A 15,214-nucleotide genomic window follows, 5' to 3' on the forward strand; every position below is an offset into this window, starting at 1 on the left:
AGGAGGAGGGACGCGTTGTATGAAGCCGGGGAAAGGACGCTCCGCCCGCCCGCCCTCCGTTCGGTGTTTGCCAGCAATCGAGGGCCGGCGTGGGGTGGCAATGGCGTGGAGGTAGCGGGGAGCGGGGCTGAGTTTTCTCGTTGCGAGGGAGGGCCTCAGGCCGGGTCATGGCCGTCTCGGAGGCGCTGAAGCTGCGCGGCAGCGGGCGCCTGGTGCTCGGGCTGCTGGTCAACCTGGCCTCGTCCATCTGCATCGTCCTGGTGAACAAGTGGATCTACGTGCAGTACGGCTTCCCCAACATGAGCCTGACCCTGGTGCACTTTGTCATGACCGCCCTGGGGCTGTGGCTCTGCCAGGCGTTCGGCCTCTTCTGCCCCAAGAGCCTGCGGCCCAGCAGGGTCCTGCTGCTGGCGCTCAGCTTCTGCGGCTTCGTTGTCTTCACCAACCTGTCCCTGCAGAACAACACCATCGGCACCTACCAGCTGGCCAAGGCCATGACCACGCCGGTCATCATTGGCATCCAGACCTTCTACTACAAGAAAACTTTCTCCACCAAGATAAAGCTGACACTGGTAAGGAGGACACAAGGTAAACTTATTCTGCCTGTCTGATACTCTCGCATTATTCACTGTCTTATAAAAACTGGGCATTTAGAAGAATTAGCAAATGTTCCCCAGGCACTCACCTGAAGTTTTGACAAGTATTAAAACGAAGTCTGCAAATTTGATTCTTTGGACGGAGATGCTTACTTTTATCTGTGGGAAGGAACTGCTGGTTTAAACCGAAGATAGACGCAAAAAGCCTGAAGCAGGGTCTCGACCCGAAACCTCAAATATTCCTTTTCTCCAGAGATGCTGTCTGACCCGCTGAGTGACTCCAGCTTTTAGTGTCTACCTTCGGTTTCTATTTCTGACAGGTTGAAACTATTTGTACCGATTTACAATGTGACAAGCCACTTGGATTTTAGAAACAGTATATGTAGGACAAAACGGCAAACGGTCGTGAGTACTGTATTTAGAATTAACCCTGAATTAATGCAGTGTTCAGTCTGATATCGTTGTAGGGAACAATTATTTTATGGCCAATTTATTTCATCGTTGTAAGGCCCTTTTCCAGATATTTGTGTAAAATATCAATGAATAGCCAAACAATCTGCTAAAAAGCCTTTGTTACCTTTACAGTTGAGTTCTTGAGCTCATTTGAGATTAATTGTTTCCTTAGAAAATAATTTCCCTCTATTCTCATCTTTAACCAATTGATGTTATTTTCCCTAACATTATTTGTGTGTATTTGTCAGCCGCTTTTTGACAAGTTTCTTGGGTTTTCAGGCTTTAACATTCTCAATCGTTATTTTATATCAAAGATTTACCACCTGAATTTATTTTTACCAGTTTGCTAAAACAGATTCTTCCTCTTGCTCCCCTTTTGCTAAAACAGAATCCCATGTCTGGATAGCATATCACAATGTTATAATATGTTTACAAAAATTACAAATGAAACTGTTGCTATGCAGATAAACAGAGCAGATAAATTCTGAAGAAGGGTCTCGACCCAAAACGAGGTTCAGAGATGCTGCCTGTCCCGCTGAGTTACTCCAACATTTTGTGTCCATCTTCAGTTTAAATCAGCATCTGCAGTTCCAGCCTCCACAAATGAATTTGGTAACCAATTATGAAAAGCACATACAATATAGGCAGACACAATCTTTTTCTCGAATGGTATGTTAGCATTCATAGCAAAATGATTTGAGTATAAGAGCAGGGAGGTTCTACTGCAGTTGGTACACAAAATTGCTGGAGGAACTCAGCGGGTGCAGCAGCATCTATGGAGCGAAGGAAATAGGCGACGTTTCGGGCCGAAACCCTTCTTCAGTTGTACAGGGTCTTGGTGAGACCACACCTGGAGTATTGCGTACAGTTTTGGTCTCCTAATCTGAGGAAAGACATTCTTGCCATAGAGAGGGAGTACAGAGAAGGTTCACCAGGCTGATTCCTGGGATGGCAGGACTTTCATATGAAGAAAGACTGGAGAGACTTGGCTTGTACACGCTAGAATTTAGAAGATTGAGGGGGGGTCTTATAGAAACGCACAAAATTCTTAAGGGGTTGGACAGGCTAGATGCAGGAAGATTATTCCTGATGTTGGGGAAGTCCAGAACAAGGGGACACAGTTTAAGGATAAGAGGGGAGTCTTTTAAAACCGAGATGAGAGAATCATTTTTTACACAGAGAGTGGTGAATCTGTGGAATTCTCTGCCACAGAAGGTAGTTGAGGCCAGTTCATTGGCTAGATTTAAGAGGGAGTTAGATGTGGCCCTTGTGGCTAAAGGGATCAGGGGGTATGGAGAGAAGGCAGGTATGGGATATTGATTTGGATGATCAGCCATCATCATATTGAATGGCGGTGCAGGCTCGAAGGGCCGAATGGCCTACTCCTGCACCTATTTTCTATGTTTCTCAGAGTGGAAATGTCAAATACTAGAGGGTGTAGATATGTGGTAGAGGGGAAAAGTTTAAAAGAGATTTGTGCGCCGTCTTTTTACACCAGCTGATAGGTGCCTGGAACACCAGTGGAGGTGATAGAACCAGATGCGATAGCTATGTTTAAAAGGCATTTAGACAAATAAACAGGCAGGCAATAGAATACAAACTATATGCAGGCAGACGGAATCAGTTAGACTGACATCATATCCACAAGTAATGCAGAACAGAAATAAGACTAGCAATTGCCAGCTCAAGTTTAATTGTTGGTGAATGGAGAGTTATCCATATAACCCTGAACGGATGGATGACCGTTAACAGACTGGCGCAGACATGTTGGGCTGAATGGCCTGTTTTCCGTCCCATTGAACAAAATTAGTTGTGGGAAACCTCTCAACCTTTTCTAAACATCTTCAGGCATTTAATCGGAGGAATACCGTCAAACTCTAATAATCCAGCTCCTCGGGGCTTTGGTAGAAGATTTTTTATATCTGTTGGAATTCACTCCTAATAATACCTCAATGCATGGTTAATTCATTTGCTTAAATGTTGCACCGTAGTATAATTTTTTTTTTCTGGTAGACCTGGTGAGTTTGAAGGAAGCACTGGAAACAGTGCCCCCATGATGCAGAAGGGTCAGTACAGGTGCCCTCTGGTCGGCATGGACAAGTTGGGCTGAATGGCCTGTTTCCATGCAATACGAATCTACGATTTTATGTAAGCTTGACAAAATATTTTACTTCAAAACTTAACTCCAAATTCCACTCTCAACAGATGTATGCCCGACTTGCCGAGTTTTTCTATCGTTTTCTGTTTTAATATCAGATTTCCAGTATCTGTACTCTGCTTTTCAACCTCGAATACCATAAATGATTATGCATACTGTAGCACTGAATGTTCTAATGTGCAGTTATGGAAAGTTTAAAGCCCCCCATTAGAAGTGAATATAAGTAAATGTTCATGACTACGAGTTTAATACATGGGGGAAATAACGGAGAATGAATAACTAGCACTGTGCTTTCCATGAAGAGTTTATTGTGAAAATAATCTTTTGCTTGAATCAACACTTTTACAGAGCTTGCCTTTTAGATGCGTCATCATCAGTAAAATTACTGGAAGAACTCTTGAAATTTGTTTTTTCACAATATTTCGTAAACAAGTTAATGAATAGACTTTTACATTAAATATTCTGAAAGTTACAATTGTTGCTTTTCGAAATGTAAATTCCATCTATAAATGTTTAGCTCATTGTTTTTAGACCATCTCCCTGGGAGATGCCATAGTTAGTACTAGCTGTAAAGTTGTAAATATTCTGATCTAATCATCTCCTATTTATTGCAGATCCCTATTACGTTGGGTGTAGTTCTGAACTCTTACTTTGACGTGCAGTTTAATTTTCTGGGAATACTATTTGCAACTCTTGGTATTTTGGTTACTTCTCTGTATCAAGTGGTTAGTAGTTCTGATACTTTCTTTATAGTTTTGTAATGAAATGCTCCTTGCTCACAATATAAACTTCGAGATTCTGAAGAATCCAATGTTTTTGAGAGAACAGCAGGACGATGATAAAAACTTGAAGGCAGTTTCAAAGATAAGACCAATTTTTCTTCCAAGTGTTTCTTCAAAAAATTATTTAACTCTATTTAACAAATTAGTTTACCATGATTTTACAAGATTATTCAAGTAAGTAAATTTTAAATGTAATATTAAATATCTTGAGTGATTTGAGCAATTTACTTTCTCTTTTGCAATTCTTTAATTATTTTCAAAGGATGGTTTCCCAGATACTTAACAAGTGTTATCTGTGGCTCAGTTGATAGTAGTCTCAAATCTTAAAGGCTGTGGGCTCAAGCCCTACTTCAGAGACTTGAACTACCTAGGATGTACCTCAGTGTACTGAAAGAGTACAACACTGTTTCTGAGCACCATCCATCTATCTGATAAAACTTGGTTTAATGAATAAAAATCTATTCATTAAACCACGGCCCTGTCTTCACTTAGATGGACATAAATGATCCCACTCCACTATTTCAAAGAAGAGTTGGAAGTTATCACTGGGATCCCGGTCAATTTTTAGCTAACTTTATCTCTTGGCTAATGTTATCTGGTCATTATCACTTTGTTGTTTGTGGGATTTTGCAGTTCTGCATTTCTTGCATTTCAATTGTCATAATGATTTAATTGTCTGCAAAGTAACATGGACTGATATCACGAGTGTCACATAAATGCAATTTTTAATAGTAGGTATGTCTACGATCTTCAATTTTGGGTGACTGCTTTATATATTTGGAATTGTTATAAGTAGGTTTCACAAAGACTTAATTTTGCAAGTTACATAAGGCTTTCCAAATCCTGGTAATTTCGTTTTTAATGCCAACAAACTATTTATTTTAATTTTTATTTGTGAATTGTTTCTGTTTTGGATATGTGGTGTTTCAGAAAGTGTTTTGGCATAGCAGTGAGAAGTCAACGCCAATGTCAAGTGCTACTGAAATCAGTATGGTGCTTTATTTCCCTTGAGGCCCCTTAGCAGGTGTGCATTTTGCCCATTGTAAAAAAAATCCTTCCATGAGAATATTATTTTTCTCTGAATTCGAAAAAACGAATGTGCCACAAATGCCAGTAAGATCCATAATTTAGTTTCTGATCAGTGTTGAGTTAACTGAGGCTGGACATGGAAGAATTCCAAAGTGTTACCGATTAGTTATCCTGCTATGAAACCTTATCTTTCCAGAAAGCCAATGTATTATATGTCAAACTGACACTAAAAATATACATGATAGTGTTGCTGTTCTGGAAATAAACACTTTTAGTTTGTGCCAACCATTCTTTCCTTCAGGCCACAAGTGTATTGATATTGCTGTGGAACTTTTTAATGTCTGCATAATTAAGGCAAACAAAACAAACTAAATTGGCGTGGTGACATTATTTTCCAATGTGAAATTAAAGAGATAGCTTCCTAACGTGGTGCTGCTTCATTGAGCCGAGGTTTTCCATTATCTGTTCATTTGAATAGATTGTGAGAGTTAATTCTCACCTGACACTTCTTGTAAATGTGATTGCAAATCTTGTAAATGTAAATGTAAATGCATAGATTGCTGGATCTGGGAATTAGTATTATTGGTATTATTATTATCAGGCTCAGATGAACAACTTGATGATGGTTATTTACTAATGTGCACAATAGTGTTTCTTTTTGGCTTTTTAGTGGGTAGGAGCCAAACAACATGAACTACAAGTGAACTCTATGCAGCTCCTATATTACCAGGCTCCGATGTCCTCTGCCATTCTTATGTTTGTTGTTCCCTTTTTTGAACCAGTGATTGGAGACGGGGGAATTTTTGGAAATTGGTCCACTACAGCATTGGTAAGATTGCTTCAATATTTGGTATCATTATTTGTGCAATTTAAAAAAATATCGGGAGTACTGAAATTTAAGATTTTCTTTGTCAAGCGTGAAAGACCAGAATATTTAAAACTGCTACATCTAATCGAAATTAAAGTGGTCTCCAATGTATTTGAAGTAGTACAAAAGTGATGTACAGATTACAAATGTCATTTAATGCACTGTTAATCAAAGAACTATTACTGCTTAAGTAAAGAATACTTTGAGGACCCACTGAACACAAGTCCCTTCTGTATTCGCTGCCCTACAAAGAAATAAAGGGCCTGTCCCACTTAGGCAATTTTTTTCGGCGACTACAGGCGACTTGGCTGTTTTCACATGGTCGCGGGGTCGTGAGTAGTCTTCTCAAGTCGTGTAAAGAGTCGTGATGTTTTTCTGGTTGCCGCTGGATTTTGAAATGTTCAAAACTTTTTGGCGACTGTGGGCTTGACGTAGCTTGGCTTCTCCTTTCGTAGGTGCTGTCGTAGGTTGTCGCCAGGATGATGCAGGTTGTCGCCGGGTGCTGACTTCGGTGAATTTCATGGGCGACTACCTACGTCAACCGGCGACTGAATTGTCTTCAGTTGTCGCCAACAGGGTCGTTGCTTGTCGTAGCTTGTCGCGGGTTGATGTAGGTTGACTTCGGTTGTCGTAGGATGTTGTTTGTGTGGTCGTAGGTTATCGAAGGTGTGGTCGTAGGTGGACGTCCTAAGTCGTGACGATTGGGTCTCCGGTTGTCGGTAGCTTGACGTCGATTAGGTGTTTGGTTGTCGTAGACATTGTCGTGGGAGGGGTCCAGTCGCCGCTTTTTCAGCGACCTGCTACGACTGTAACAGTCGCCTAAAAAAATCGCCTAATTGGGACAGGCCCTTTAAGTTTCATGTTTTTTTAACCACATACTTCATAAGAACATCTTGTTGCAACAATGTGATATTTTTAATTTCTCCTCTACTCTTTTGACCTTGCTGAATGAAACTAACAATTTAGTTTTAAATGTTGGACTTTGCATTCCGACTTAGTTTTTATTATATTCATATTCCATATTCAAGTTGAGAGGAAATACTCACCCCATCAGAATGCCTGAGTAATAATATGAATGTTTGCTGGCATGCCAGATAGCTAGTTGAGTGCATTTTTCATATTGACTAAAATGAGCTCAAAGTAAAATAATGACCAAGAGCCCAGCTCAAACTAGTTTTAAGCCAGGTGCATATGATATATCCTCTCAGAGGAGGAGAATGATAAACTTTCAAAGTGCTAAGGAAGCCATGGGAGCACAGTATTGACTGCAAAACCATTCAATTTGTAAACCAGGAACGATCACATCCAGGGATTGTAAATTCAGTTCTTGGCCTGAATCATTACTACAATGTACTGAAGATGCAGGGAGCTTTAGTTTTATAAATATATATTGCAAATGGGATGGGTTCCAGTTTATCTGATTGCCCAGCAGCAAACAGTTCTGCTTTCATTTATAACTTGTGCTTTAAAAAATAGGACAAGAACACTCAGAGTTTAAATTATATTTATTTGGAATATAGTAAAAATTGCATTTTCTGCGCCACTAATTTGTAATAAAACATGATAAATAAATGTAAGCTTTTTATTTTGCAGGTGATGGTAGTGTTTTCTGGAATAATTGCCTTTTTGGTGAATTTGTCCATTTACTGGATCATTGGAAATACCTCGCCTGTTACGTATCCTTCTGTATTATTACCAAGTCATAGTCATTCACTGTGTTGCTGAAACTATACGTTTTGCAGTTTTTACTTTTTTACATGAATTATTTCGATTTAAATAAAATTTGGGTTGATGTGAGTGTCAACAAATTTTCTAAGGTCTAAAGTCCACATAAGTTTTCTTTCTCCCTACAAATTTGAATTCCGTGACCTGCATTAGGTTTTTACCAATTCCATTTTCCTATAAATGAGTTTGTAAGTTACTGTATTTCCCTTTGAGTCAGAAGTACATAGCCTCCAGTGAGCATAGAATGATTGAATATGCCTTATCCAGAATCATTCAAGAATTGCATCCAAAATATTCCAGCATGTACAGTGAAAAGCTTTGTTTTGCATGGTATCTGATGGATCAGGTATACCATACATAAATACAGTCAAGCCAATTTTAAGTACAATAGATAGAGCAAAGAGGAAGATACAGAGTGCAGGATATAGTTCCCAGCATGTAGCACATTTCACTGCCAGGGTAGATGTGACAAAGTGACAATTACGTGTGTGATTGAAATAATTGAATATTATTGTGCATCATTTCCAAAGACAATGTCGTCAATGGGGTAGAGGTGAGTTGGACAAAACCCTAGCTTATGGAAGGACTTAATTTCCTGTAGCGTGTAGGAAAGAACTGCAGATCCTGGTTTAAATCGAAGGAAGACACAGAATGCTGGAGTAACTCCGCAGGACAGGCAGCATCGTCTGAAGAAGGGTATTGACCCGAAACGTCGCCCATTCCTTCTCTCTACCTGTCTCGCTGAGTTACTCCAGCATTTTGTCTAATTTCCTGTAGCGCTCTAGCTTGTCCTTGTTCCCTTTAAATGGCCTCCCTCCTGTCTTCTGGTACCACGCCTGTGGCAAACGATTATGTAAATTCATCTGCACTCTCACCAAATGTCCCTTGCAATAATTTTGATAAAATGCAGAAGGACCTTCCATTAGCATGTACGTTTGTTTCTTATACAATAGAATAATTGTTGCACAACATTGTTTTGTTCCTTGACTTAAACTTCAGATATAATATGTTTGGACATTTCAAGTTCTGTATCACCCTCCTTGGAGGATACATTTTGTTTAAAGACCCTCTTTCAATTAATCAAGGTCTAGGAATTCTGTGTACATTGTTTGGTATTTTATTTTACACGCATTTCAAACTTGGTGAGCAGGAAGAAGAAAAGAGCAAGTTGACACAAAGACCATAAGAAACTACTTCTAGTGCATATAATGTTTTTAATGTGCTGCTAGTTATCTACAGTGCATTCAGAAAGTATTCAGACCTCTTCAATTTTTCCCATTTTGTTACGTTACAGCCTTATTCTAAAATGGATTAAATGTATTTTTTTAATCATCAATCTACACACAATAGCCCATAATAAACAAGTGAAAACACGTGTTTAGAAATGTTTGCAAAGAAATAACTGAAATATCACATTTACGTAAGTATCAGACCCTTTGCTCAGTACTTTGTGAGGCACCTTTGGCAGTGATTACAGCTTCAAGTCTTCTTGGGTATGACGCTACAAGCTTGGCACACCTGTATTTGGATAATTTCTCCCATTTTTCTCTGCAGATCCTCTCAAGCTGTCAGGTTGGATGGGGAGCGTCGATGTACAGCTATTTTCAGGTCTCTCCAGAGATGTTCGATCGGGTTCAAGTTTGGGCTCTGGCTGGGCCACTCAAGGACATTCAGACTTGTCACAAAGCCACTCCTGCGCTGTCTTGGCTGTGTGCTTGGGGTTGCTGTCATGTTGGAAGGTGAACCTCCGCCCCAGTCTGAGGACTAGAACGTTCTGGAGCAGGTTTTCATCAAGGATCTCTCTGTACTTTGCTCTGTTCATCTTTCCCTTGATCCTGACTAGTCTCCCAGTTCCTGCCGCTGAAAAACATCCCCACAGCATGATGCTGCCATCACCATGCCTCACCGTAGGTCTAGTATTGGCCAGGTGATGAGCGGTGCCTGGTTTCCTCCAGACGTGACGCTTGGCATTCAGGCCAAAGAGTTCAATCTTGGTTTCATCAGACCAGAAAATCTTGTTTCTCATGATCTGAGAGTCCTTTAGGTGTCTTTCTGCAAACTCCAAGCGGGCTGTCGTGTGCCTTTTACTGAGAAGTGATTTCCGTCTGGCCACTCTACCATAAAGGCCTGATTGGTGGAATGCTGCAGATATAATTGTCCTTCTGGAAGTTTCTCCCATCTCCACAGAGGAATACTGGAGCTCTGTCAGAGTGACCATCGGGTTCTTGGTCACCTCCCTGACCAAGGCCCTTCTCCCCCAATTGCTCAGTTTGGCCGGGCGGCCAGCTCTATGAAGAGTCCTGGTGGTTCCAAAGTTCTTCCATTTAAGAATGACGGAGGCCACTGTGTTCTTCGGGACCTGCAATGCTGCAGAAATTGTTTTATACCCTTCCCCAGATCTGTGTCTCGACACAATGCTGTCACGGAAGTCTACGGACAATTCCTTCGTCTTCATGGCTTGGTTTTCGCTTTGACATGCACTATCAACTGTGGGACCTTATACAGACAGGTGTGTGCCTTTCCAAATCATGTCCAATCAATTTAATTTACCACTGGTGGACTCCAATCAAGTTGTAGAAACATCTCAAGGATAATCAATGGAAACAGGATGAACCTAAGATTAATTTTGAGTGTTATAGCAAAGGGTCTGAATACTATAAGTGTGATATTTCAGTTATTTCTTTTTAATCAATTTTAAAATAAGGGTGTAACGTAACAAAATGTAGAAAAAGTGAGGCGGGCTGAATACTTCCTGAATGCACTGTAGATCTGATTTTAGGTACTTGGTTAGTATTACATCATTGAGAAAGTGGAGAGATTAGCAATTAAATAGCATATTTTTGAATCACAGAAAGAGTCCACTTTTCAATGAAATTTGTCAATTTTCATGTGCCATCATTGATTTCCATTGTTACCTAATTTTAGAAATGATCTTTACTGATAGTCTGAATAAACTGGACTCTGCAGGACGTTTTTATAATCATAGAAATTTATGGAACAGTTCGCCATTAGGCCCATAATGTCAATGCCAAATAAAATTAGTGCAATTTAGTTTAGTCCCAATTCAAAGCTCTATCTCTCACCTGGTGAGAGATCTTTCTGAGTGCTCAAACAGGTACTTTTCCAAAATGAATTTCTGCCTCCCGGGTAGAGAGTTCCAGGACTCATTATTTTTCTCAATTCCTGCTTCTAGTCCTGCTAATATACTAAATATATGACACTTTGCTATTATCTTCTGCTTTGTCAACGGAAATTGCTTCTTGCCCAGGCCTCATAAAATTTAATCAGCTCCATTAAAATCACCCACCCTTCACCTTTATTCCAAATAAAACAACCTAGCCAGTCTCTTCTATGAACTATTATTTCCCCCCCCCCCCCCCCCCCCACTCAAACCAAGACTAGCAATATGTGCTATGATCTGGTGGACACAGCCATACGTGGTATTCTGGCTGTGGCCTAACTAATGTTTTATGCAGTTCCACAGTGCAGTCTATTTTGAAGAGTATTAATGATACCTTTATTAAGGGGTAAAAATCCAAGATTGTTTTGTCCCATCTGTTTACTTGGTTTGTACTGTCCATTCTTTAATCTCTGTGGAAAAACATTGCATTCTATCTATCGAGCCAGTAATTATCTTCGAATGCTCTTTAAATCTACTAAATTGATTAATTGTAAACCAACATCAGAGAAAATTGCAAACAAATTTACTCTCCATGAAATAGGAGAATTTTAGATACTTCAGATTCGTTAAAACGATTGAATTTATTTCTTATTACCAGTCCATCATCTTCCACAAGCACTATTGGTTCTGTACTGACCAAACAGAATCATATTTTCCTAACTTTACAGCTTTAATAACAAAGCTGTTTGTGAACATTTGAAATTTTTTTTCAATGCTGTGTGCTATTAAACTGATAAACCCAATGGAGAAAACTGCAATTTTGTGTAAAATGGAAGCTATTATGTGAAGATGACCGTTTGTAATGTATTGCATACTTTAACTGTGATATGCTTAAATGAAAATGTAGGCTTCAAGCCTGTGATGTTTACAATGTCTAAAATATTATATTCCTACAAAGTGACTTGAGCTTTTCTTGACTTGCAATTTCTGATCAATTTGAGAAAAATTTGAAAAACTTTTGCATTTAAGTGTTACATTTTATAACTGCACAACTATAGCAATAGTTGTGCAGTTATAAAAGACCAAGCGTAGGTTGGGCGATCGTTTCGCCGAACACCTCCGCTCAGTCCGCAATAACCTACCTGAACTCCCGGTGGCTCAGCACTTCAACTCCCCCTCCCATTCCCAATCCGACCTCTCTGTCCTGGGTCTCCTCCTTTGCCAGAGTGAGCAACAGCGGAAATTGGAGGAACAGCACCTCATATTCCGTCTGGGGACCTTGCGTCCGTATGGCATTAACATTGAATTCTCCCAATTTTGCTAGCCCTTGCTGTCTCCTCCCCTTCCTTAACCCTCTAGCTGTCTCCTCCCACCCTCCCATCCGCCCGCCCTCGGGCTCCTCCTCCTCCTCCCCTTTTCCTTCTTTCTCCCCCCCCCCCACCCCCCATCAGTCTGAAGAAGGGTTTCGGCCCGAAACGTCGCCTATTTCCTTCGCTCCATAGATGCTGCTGCACCCGCTGAGTTTCCCCAGCAATTTTGTGTACCTATAGCAATATCTAAATAGCTATTTGCATAATAGGAAAGGAAAAATATTCTTGCGTTAAGTGAAATAAGTATGATTAGGATAGTATTTGAGACATCATCACTGCTGATATCCCCACGGAAGTTGCCTGACCTGCCACTGTTTATATTTCCCAATTTTCCAAGTTTTCCATGTATGAGGGATCAAACAGACAACCAAACTGAGAAGCACATTTCATGTAGAATGGGCTTTTAAAGCAAGGTAGTTGTTATTAAACGTAACTGGATTAAGCAGTTCCCACTGCCTGGCATTTGGCATTTCTTTTTATCACACCCATTAAGTGAGCACAGGGAACAATCTTGGAGCAGGCATTTAAATAGAAATTCTGCTCTGGTGATAATGATACTGAATTCTCACACTTGTTCATGAATTTGATTCCTAACATCTGTCACAATCAGTCAATTTGGCGTTTAGTATAAAATTTTTAAAATGCTGGAAATTCCAGCAGGTCGGGCAACATCTTTGGAAAGGGAAGCTCAGCAATTTAGGTAAACAATAACATTTTGACAGTACATTAGTTAAATCTGTTTCTCCATAATTTGTGCTGCTGTAATAAAAGCAACTTACTACCCCCTCAATAATATTCCTATCATCAAGCACACAATTCACCTAAGATGTTAAAGTCCTGCAGCACAGAAGCAGACTCTCAAGCCCACCAAGGCAGTCAATTGATAAGTACCCAATTTTGCTCTGTATTGCGTTATCCTGATTTTGCTATCCACTCTGGGCAAGTCATAGTGGCCAAATAATTTACCGCCTTGCACATCTTTGGGCTGTGGGGAAAAAACTAGCACTGAAGGAATGCAGTGCATCCCACAGAAAATTGTGAAAACATGAAACAGGCATCACTAGATGCCAGGAGGCAGCAACTCCACTAGTAAGGTTTCATTTGGATTGATCAATAAATTTAATTGATCATATTTCTTGCTTTAACTATGAATAGGAACAGTAGGCTAATAACTTTATCCCATTCCTATATTCCTACCACAGTTCTGCTGGCAAACTAAATACAGAGTGGTAGGAAGGACCTGCAGATGCTGGTTTAAGCCAAAGATAGACACAAAATGCTGGAGTAACTCAGCGGGTCAGACAGCATCTCTGGAGAAAAGGAATAGGTGATGTTTCAGAAGAAGAATGTCGACCCGACATGTCACATTCCTTTTCTCCAGATGTGCTGTCTGACCTATTGAGTTACTCCAGCATTTTGTGTCTATCTTCTATTTTAGATACAGAGTGGATCAAGTTGATGTGAAGTTGAGAATATTCAGACATTGCCTGCAGGCGGATCAACTCCAATGGCTTAAGGTTAAACTAATGAAATGGTACTCTTCCACATTATGGGACCCGAAATGTCACCGACCGATGTTCTCCAGAGATGCTGCCTGACCCACTGTATTACTTCAGCACTTGTTTGTTCTTGTAAACTAGCATTTGCAGTTCCTTGTGTCTAAACTTCATTATAGTTGGATGAATAATTGTAAATGTTCAGCGGATCACTAAGAAAAACATCAGTCATTGTACAATTCTGTGCATTTGCCGTGATAAGCTGTGACTTCTCACGTGCAACCTGCACTTTTCAAATATTCTGATTTATTTAACTCCTCGCAAATCATTTCCAGCCTTCCTGCAACAGACTGGGCTCTTCAAAACCATTCTTAACTGTTTGTGTCTAAATAGTTTAGGGATAAATCTGCTTAATAATAGATAACATAATCTCTTGCAATAGATACCTAGCATTTTAAATCCATGTTTCCTGAAATAAGCTGTTACATAGATAGGTTATTGAGTAAGGATGGGCCTACGTTTTTAAATGCATCAAATTTCAATATATCAGATTAGGTTTCAGATCATTGGAAATGCAAATTTATCATTTGGAAGCTGGAGCCAGCATAAGAAAAATTATGTGGGGTTATGACTAAAATCATAGCAGAACAAGACTACTGGTTTTCCCAACTATCATGAAGAAATTTACCATCGGGAGGGAAACAAGATGCTAAAGTAATTATATTTAATGCTTATGAATAAATACCTATTCGCAGTCCTTACATATTTAATGGTGCTAAAGCCCATAAACTCAACAACAAAATGATCAGGTGAGTAAATCTCTTCACCATCTGGTGAGCAAATTTTGTACGATTATCACACGCGATGGGATTAATTTTATAAAGCTGATTAGGAAGAATATAGACTGCCTTTGATGAAGAAGAAACATGGAGCAAACCACCACACCTATAAATCTGGCAGGAGAAAATTATTAACAAATTTTATGTTCATAAATCATAGGAGCAGAAATTAGGCAATTCACCCCATCGAGTCTACACCATGCAATCATGGCTGATCTATCTTTCCCAGTCAACTCAATTCTCCTGCCTTCGCCCTGTAATCTTTGACACCCTTACTAATCAAGTACCTGTCAATCTCCGCTTTAAGCACACCCAGTACTTTGGCCTCCACTGCCGTCTATGGCAATGAATTCCACAGATTCACCACCATCTGGCGAAAGATATTTCTCCTCATCTTTTTTAAAGGGACGTACTTTTATTCTGAGGCTGTGACCTCTGGTCCTAGACTCTCTCACTAGTGGAAACAACCTCTCCACATCCAATCAATCCAGGCCTTTCATTGTACTGTAAATGTTTATGAAATTTGCCCCTCATCCTTCTAAACTCCAGTGAGTACAGGCTCAGAGCCATTCCACTCAGCACATCCTTCCTCAAAAATGGGTTTCAACATTTCTCACAATACTCCAAATGTGGTCTTACCAGTGCCTTATAAAGCTCAAGCATTATATTCCTGTTTTTATATCCTAGTTCTCTTGAAATGAATACTAACATTGCATTTGCCTTCCTTACTACTGATTCAGCCTGCAAATTAACTTTGTGGGAATCCTGTACCAGCAC

General features: G+C 40.0%; 1 protein-coding gene across 2 annotated transcripts; it reads left to right on the forward strand.

Moving 5' to 3' along the window:
* Positions 1-11,693, forward strand: slc35e3 (solute carrier family 35 member E3). 2 transcript variants are annotated; one of them, XM_033038280.1, is made up of 5 exons: positions 1-572; positions 3,822-3,932; positions 5,689-5,847; positions 7,480-7,562; positions 8,611-11,693. In XM_033038280.1, exons 1-5 carry the CDS (start codon positions 168-170, stop codon positions 8,795-8,797), a joined length of 945 nt encoding a protein of 314 aa, XP_032894171.1. In that variant the 5' UTR covers positions 1-167; the 3' UTR covers positions 8,798-11,693. The 2 variants fall into 2 exon arrangements, with proteins under 2 accessions (XP_032894171.1, XP_032894172.1); XM_033038281.1 differs by lacking the exon at positions 3,822-3,932 and having other exon boundaries at positions 29-572; positions 8,611-9,178.
* The last annotated feature ends 3,521 nt before the right edge of the window (positions 11,694-15,214 follow it).

Source organism: Amblyraja radiata, chromosome 19 (genome assembly GCF_010909765.2).
Source record: "Amblyraja radiata isolate CabotCenter1 chromosome 19, sAmbRad1.1.pri, whole genome shotgun sequence".
NCBI lineage: Eukaryota > Metazoa > Chordata > Chondrichthyes > Rajiformes > Rajidae > Amblyraja > Amblyraja radiata.